General features: G+C 50.8%; 1 protein-coding gene across 1 annotated transcript; it reads right to left on the bottom strand.

Moving 5' to 3' along the window:
* Positions 1-1,116: 1,116 nt before the first annotated feature.
* On the bottom strand, positions 1,117-6,043 carry LOC307214198 (uncharacterized protein). Its single transcript, XM_079972895.1, has 2 exons — positions 5,357-6,043; positions 1,117-1,974 (listed from the first exon to the last, which is right to left on the bottom strand). Exons 1-2 carry the CDS (start codon positions 6,021-6,023, stop codon positions 1,400-1,402), a joined length of 1,242 nt encoding a protein of 413 aa, XP_079829021.1. The 5' UTR covers positions 6,024-6,043; the 3' UTR covers positions 1,117-1,399.
* Positions 6,044-6,266: the final 223 nt, after the last annotated feature.

Genomic DNA, 6,266 nt, shown 5'->3' with positions numbered 1-6,266 from the left:
AAGAGACAAGGGCCCTGCGGGACTTGACATCTTTCCGCAGGGCCTGCAAGACAGAGCTGTTCCACCAGGCCTTTGGTCAGGGCGCAGCCTGACACCCTCCTCTGGCAATCTTTACAAAACTTTAGTTTATGGTTGCCATCAATTTTGATTTTAATTAATTTTTATAATGTTTTTATAATGTTGCACTGTTTTAGTGTTGTTAGCTGCCCTGAGCCCGGCTTCGGCTGGGGAGGGCGGGATATAAATAAAATTTATTATTATTATTATTATTATTATTATTATTATTATTAAGATGGGTCCGGATAATCCTTTTCCTCCAACCACATCTGAAGTTTACCACCAGTCACCACTGACTCAACAAGCTTGCCCACCCACTCCAAATTGTTTTGTAAATGTATAGTTCCATGTAGGTGTCTATTGTTCACGTACAGTAAACGAGACTTCCAGCCATTGAAGTGTTGCAAACCAATACATTTGATAACCACCAACAGGGTGCACCTGATCCATTTTTTCTTGTTCTGGAGTAAGATTTCATGTGATTAGGAAGTATTCTGGCAACACTATGAGTTACTATGACTTTATTGAAATGTATAAATTCTTTTGATGAATTTGTCACTATTGTTTGCTTTATTTATATGCCATTGTGTTTGATATTAAAACGATTGCAATCTTCGGATTCTTAAAAATGCTGTCGTGATTATTGTGCATCGCTGTGAGCTCAACATCCGTTATTGGAAAAGCGGAATGCAAATAACCAAACCATCCCTTAAAAGGTAAAGGTAAAGGTACCCCTGCCCGTACGGGCCAGTCTTGACAGACTCTAGGGTTGTGCGCTCATCTCACTCTAGAGGCCGGGAGCCAGCGCTGTCCGCAGACACTTCCGGGTCACATGGCCAGTGTGACGAAGCTGCTCTGGCGAGCCAGTGCAGCGCACGGAAATGCCGTTTGCGTGCTGAGTTCCCCAGGACACCCCTTCCCCAATAACTCACACATCACACTTAATTTTTGTTTAAGGTTTTTGGCATAATTTTGGCCACAACTTTATTATCATACAAGATTGTGAGTGGTTGCTTAGGCATTGGTTATGACTAGCTGTCCCCCCCGCCTTGGGGGACAGCGCTGACTCCCGTGAGTCAGCGTGTGGAGGAACAAGACCAGGGACAACTGGGGCTGCGACACAGACCCTCAGCTACTCCCTGCTTGCTCCTTGGGAACTTACATGGCCCGCACCCTGCTCCAAGGGTTTGGACGAGGGGATGGTAAGCCCCAGAATTCCTTTAACGGAATTCCCAGCAGCAGCAGCATTGGAGGGGTAGGCACAGCCAATCCCCACCCCTCCACCAACCAATTTAACCAATGCCTAACCGCCACCAGAGCCCTTGCGCTCGCCGCCAACCACTCACAAATTCAGCCTCACCCTCAACTCAGTCACCACTGAATCGAGCCAAACATCATTCCCAGCAGGGGAAAGATGAACCCCATCTGCCCTGTAGAACTCTAGGGCCTTGAAGGTAATCCGCTGGTGAGGAATCACGAACCCACCCAGTCCTACCACCAACTTTCCCACCGCAGAATTAATCCGCTTCCTTGCACGTTCGGTGGCAACTGGGCAGGGACTACCCCGCCAATTACGGCGTTGGAGTAATTGTGACCAAAAAAGCCTGGAATCAGGCACCAAGGCCGCCAAGTCCTTTAGATCCTGAATGATGGCAGCACGTAACCCATAACATGAGGAAGAAACCAAATCATTCTCCCCAAGCTGCACCACTATTGATGTAGGCGGGCCTGCCAGGAGAACGCGCCGATGCATGAGCGGCAAGAGTTCACTCCACAGCATTCCCCTTCTGGAAATCCAGGTCACCTGCACCTGCTGCGGAAGGCCCAGGCCAGCTCCCAATCCAGACTGACGAACTCTATCGGCAGCCCAATGCACAATACTGTGCCCCACTATCCAGATATTGATAGTGGCCGGACCTAGGGTTAAAACACAACAGGTAAGTATACAAATACGGATCATTTGTGAACATAGGATCTGAACGCCTCAGACTTCCACCGACCCATATCTTTTATCCGGTTCACCGACAAACCCCAGTGGGCAGCAGTAGTTGCAGCACCAATCCGGAAGGAGTGAGGAGCAAACTCCGATGCTGTATGGCCACATGCTGCTATGACCTTATGCAGCACCATAGTAAACTGGTGCCTTCCCAAAGGATGGCCGTTTTCGTGAATGAACAAGGGGCCCTCCCCTGCAGGTCGCCCAGCCAAATACTTCCGCAGATCCTTTACCGGGCAAGGGCCCCCCTCCCCCGTTGCCGGAAGTCGAATAACCGCTCCTCTGCCCATTTGATCCGTTTTAGAATTCCTAACGTTAACCTGCAGCTCCGACGGAGACAAACTCATGTCCTGCAACAACAAACCCCTGGAGCCCCCATCCTGCTTAGGCTCAAGGACCACCTCCCCCACTCTCAGGGCCCCAAAAAAGGCCAAAGAGAATGCTGCAGAAAACAGCCTAGCCTCAAATTTTGACCAACAGATGCTCCGCAATTTACTGCGCATCTGGGTCAGCAATGCAAAAGTGATGGGCCGCCGAGAAATAGGCCTAGAAGGAGCAAGGCGTCCCCATCCATCCAGTGCTTTACGCACCACAAACTTACCACAGGGATCCTTGTTAAAATATGCCCTGCTAAAGAAAGAAATAGCCGCCGAGTGAATCCGCAGCGTTCTGGCCGCCCTACGCATCTGAAACAAATGCGCCAAATACTTGAGCACCTGAGAGGTGGAATGGGGGGCAATAACACCTCCTGCCACAGACTGCCCATTGAATGTTAAAAAATCCGACCAGGCTTTCTTATAAGACCTCAAGGTGGATGGGGCAACCGATGCAGCTACTCCCTGTAAAACTAAGTGCTGCCAAGGTTCCAGAGATGATTCGGGAAAAATTCCGGACGGTCTCGAGCCTCTGGCGCCAGGGATCTGAACCGCTCCATCTGAAAACGGGACAGAGCATCAGCAATCTCATTAGATATGCCCGGAATGAAACGGGCAGAAAACACAATATTAGCACGCAAACAATGCAAGACAAAAGCCCGTAACAAGGCTGAAACCCTAGGGGATCGTGAAGACTGCTTGGCCAGCACCTTCACCACTGCCTGGTTATCGGACCAAAAACAAACACGGCGGTCCTTGAAAAAGTCTACCCACAAGTGCACAGCCACCACGATGGGAAAAAACTCGAGAAAAGTTAAGTCTCGAATTATAGCTTCCCCCCGCCAAGCAACCGGCCAACGCTCAGCGCACCACCTACCGTCCCAAAACAGGCCAAACCCTAAAGACCCCGCTGCGTAGGAGTGCACTTGGAAATCATTGTGGAGGTTCAAAGTATCCTGCCACAATGATACTCCATTAAAATCCTGCAGGAATTCCAACCAAACCCGCAGGTCAGCACGAACCTGGTTAGAAAGGCGCACCCTGTGCCGCGGACCACGTAAGCCAGAGGTAAGCCTGGCCAGATGGGAACAAAACGGTCGCCCAGGGGCGACCACCCTACAGGCAAAGTTCAGGTGACCCAGCAATGACTGCAGCTGTCGCAAGGTGACCTTCTTTAGGGGAAGTAGTTCTTCGATCACCTTCCTTAAAGCTACTAGCTTATCGGGTGGCAAGCTGGAGGTTTGGGCCACAGTATCTAATAAGATACCCAAATATGTCAACTGTGTAGAAGGACCTTCAGTCTTCTCAGCTGCCAGCGGCACGCCCAAATCCTCAGTCAATGCAGCGAAGGCCTGCAATAGCAAAACGCAGTCCCCCGTGTTGTCCGCTGAGGCCAGTAAAAAATCATCGAGATGACCCCACCCAAACCCGTCCTATCACGTAAGGCCCATTCCAAAAATGAACTAAAGCATTCAAAAGCTGCACAGGCTACGGAGCAGCCCATGGGCATGGCCTTATCAAAATAATACTCCCCCTCAAACTGAAAACCTAACAACCAGAAATCGTCAGGATGGATTGGAAGCAGCCGGAAGGCCGATTCGATATCGCATTTTGCCAGAAGGGCCCCAGGCCCAAATTTCCTTATCATCTTGATCGCATGATCAAGGGAAGCACATTTCACCGAACAAAGCTCCGGGGGAATAACGTCATTTACTGACGTGCCAATGGGGTGAGAAAGGTTATGAATCAGGCGGAATTCCCCCGGGGCTTTCTTCGGCACTATGCCCAATGGCGAAATATGCAAATTAGGAAAAGGGGGAACAGCAAAAGGACCAGCCATACGATGTAAAGCCAGCTCCTTCCCAATTTTCTTACGCGCCACTTCTGGCATGTCCTTGACTGATTTCTGGTTCGCAGGGTTCCCTGCCAACGGGGTTGACACCACAGGTATTCTAAAACCTGCCGAAAAACCTTCGCGCAAATAAGACGCTGAGACCTTATCAGGGTATAGATCCAATAGAGACAATAACGGCTGCAGTCGCACCGGGGTATAAGCTAGAGAAGAAAGAACGCTATTTCCCTGTTCCAGTGACAGGGGTCTGGGGGGCGACTTTTGGGGACTGCTGAGAGCCCCCCCTCTACGAAAAGCCCCCCCCCCCGTGCAGACCGAGGCAGCATGGTTCCCCGAGCATCTCTCACAAACATGGGAAAATTTACAAGGTTGCCGTTGGCAGGAACCTCTATTAAAATCCCAACAAAACAGTTTTCGGCCCGCTTTGGCTGGGGCCGACTTGAGCTTCAACGTGTCAGGGGCCTTCTTGTCGATGCGAGGGGCCACGTAAGTGGTCCAAACGTCTAAATCCTTACGATCCCAACGCGCCGTGGGGATCTTGGCTGCCCTGCGTCTAAAATTCTGATCATACGCCAAAGCAGCGGCCTCTCCAGCCATCGTAAAAGCTGAACGGACTATAGAAAGGTAAACCCATAAATGCAGAGATCTCCTGGGATAAGCTGCAGAGACCACACCTGCAAAAACTTGAAAGCTATCCAACCACCGTTCAAAGTTGTGATCCCCTTTGGCAATGGATGTTCGCTTACTTGAAGAAGCAGAGCCCCTGTCCAGGGGCTCCTGGCCCTCAAGGGGGGGGTGCCAGGCTGAAGATGTCCACATAACGGCCATCTAAAATCCTGGACCACAATTTAGCAGATAAATGGGCACCTGGTATAAGATCCCTAGCTGAATTGGTGGAAACTCTTACATCCGGCACTAAAACTCCATCCTTGCAATCCTGCACCGCCCCATATCGAGCCCTATGGGAATTCGCCCTCTGTTCCCAAATCCACTTCGGGAGACCAGAGGTCTCGCCAAAACCCCAATAAAGCTTAAGGGAAGCTTCCTCATCGCTGCTGGAGGTTAAGGATGAAGTACCTGTAGACGAAGACGAAGTATCTCTGCGTCTCCTCTTAGAGTGCCTCCTAGAGGCCTTTTTACGGCGACGGTGTCCGCCTGAAGAAGCCCTTGGAGGTGGGTGAAGGCTGTCCTCCAACGAAGACTCAGATGCGTCACCCTGTTGCGCCAAACCTGGAACTGACTGGAAAGAGACGACCTGTGAGTGACCCGGACCCGCACTCCCCATTATTGAAGACTGGGCAGGCGAAGAACCTCTCACCCGGCCCCAGGTTGACAGCCTCCCCCTGGCCCCAACCCTGGATCGACCCTGACCCCTTGGCGCAGCCACCTGTGACACAGGTAAGGCCGGGGGCTGAGCCAGTTGCACCATAGGTAAGTAACCGCCGGTTGACAATGGTTCTCTCTCTTCTTCACTAGATGAAGCGCCTGGAGAAGAAACACCCATGGGAGGAGCCGGCATTGCAGATGAAGTTGAGGGGGTTGAGGAACGGTGCAAGAGGCTATCCATCTCTGCCTCGACCCGCGCCAGCGTCACCGGGTCGCCAGCCACACTAGAAACCATAGACTGGATGCGCTTCAATGACTGGCCAGGCTCAGGAGAACGTAAGGCCTGGGATGGGCCTTTTATAGGCCTCTTTGCAGGAGGGGCAGGAGCAGGCCTCCTTGTTACCTTCTTTGGTGCCATCCTACTGCTGGAGGAAAAGAAACAAATCAATGAACAAGAAACTAAAATATAAATTGGAGAAAAGCAGGTAAAATTAAGAATTAAATGAAATAACCAGCAGTAAGGCACCAACCCGAATGCCAATAAAATTAACGCTTGGTCACAATCAAAATTGTCTGCAAAAAACACTTCAATTAACAACAAGCACACTGTTTAGTAGGCCACTAAAGGCCTACAGGCAAGCAACAGCAGCCCTGCAATTAC

Source organism: Podarcis cretensis (genome assembly GCF_951804945.1).
Source record: "Podarcis cretensis genome assembly, chromosome: 4".
NCBI lineage: Eukaryota > Metazoa > Chordata > Lepidosauria > Squamata > Lacertidae > Podarcis > Podarcis cretensis.
This window is presented reverse-complemented; position numbering and strand designations above follow the sequence as displayed.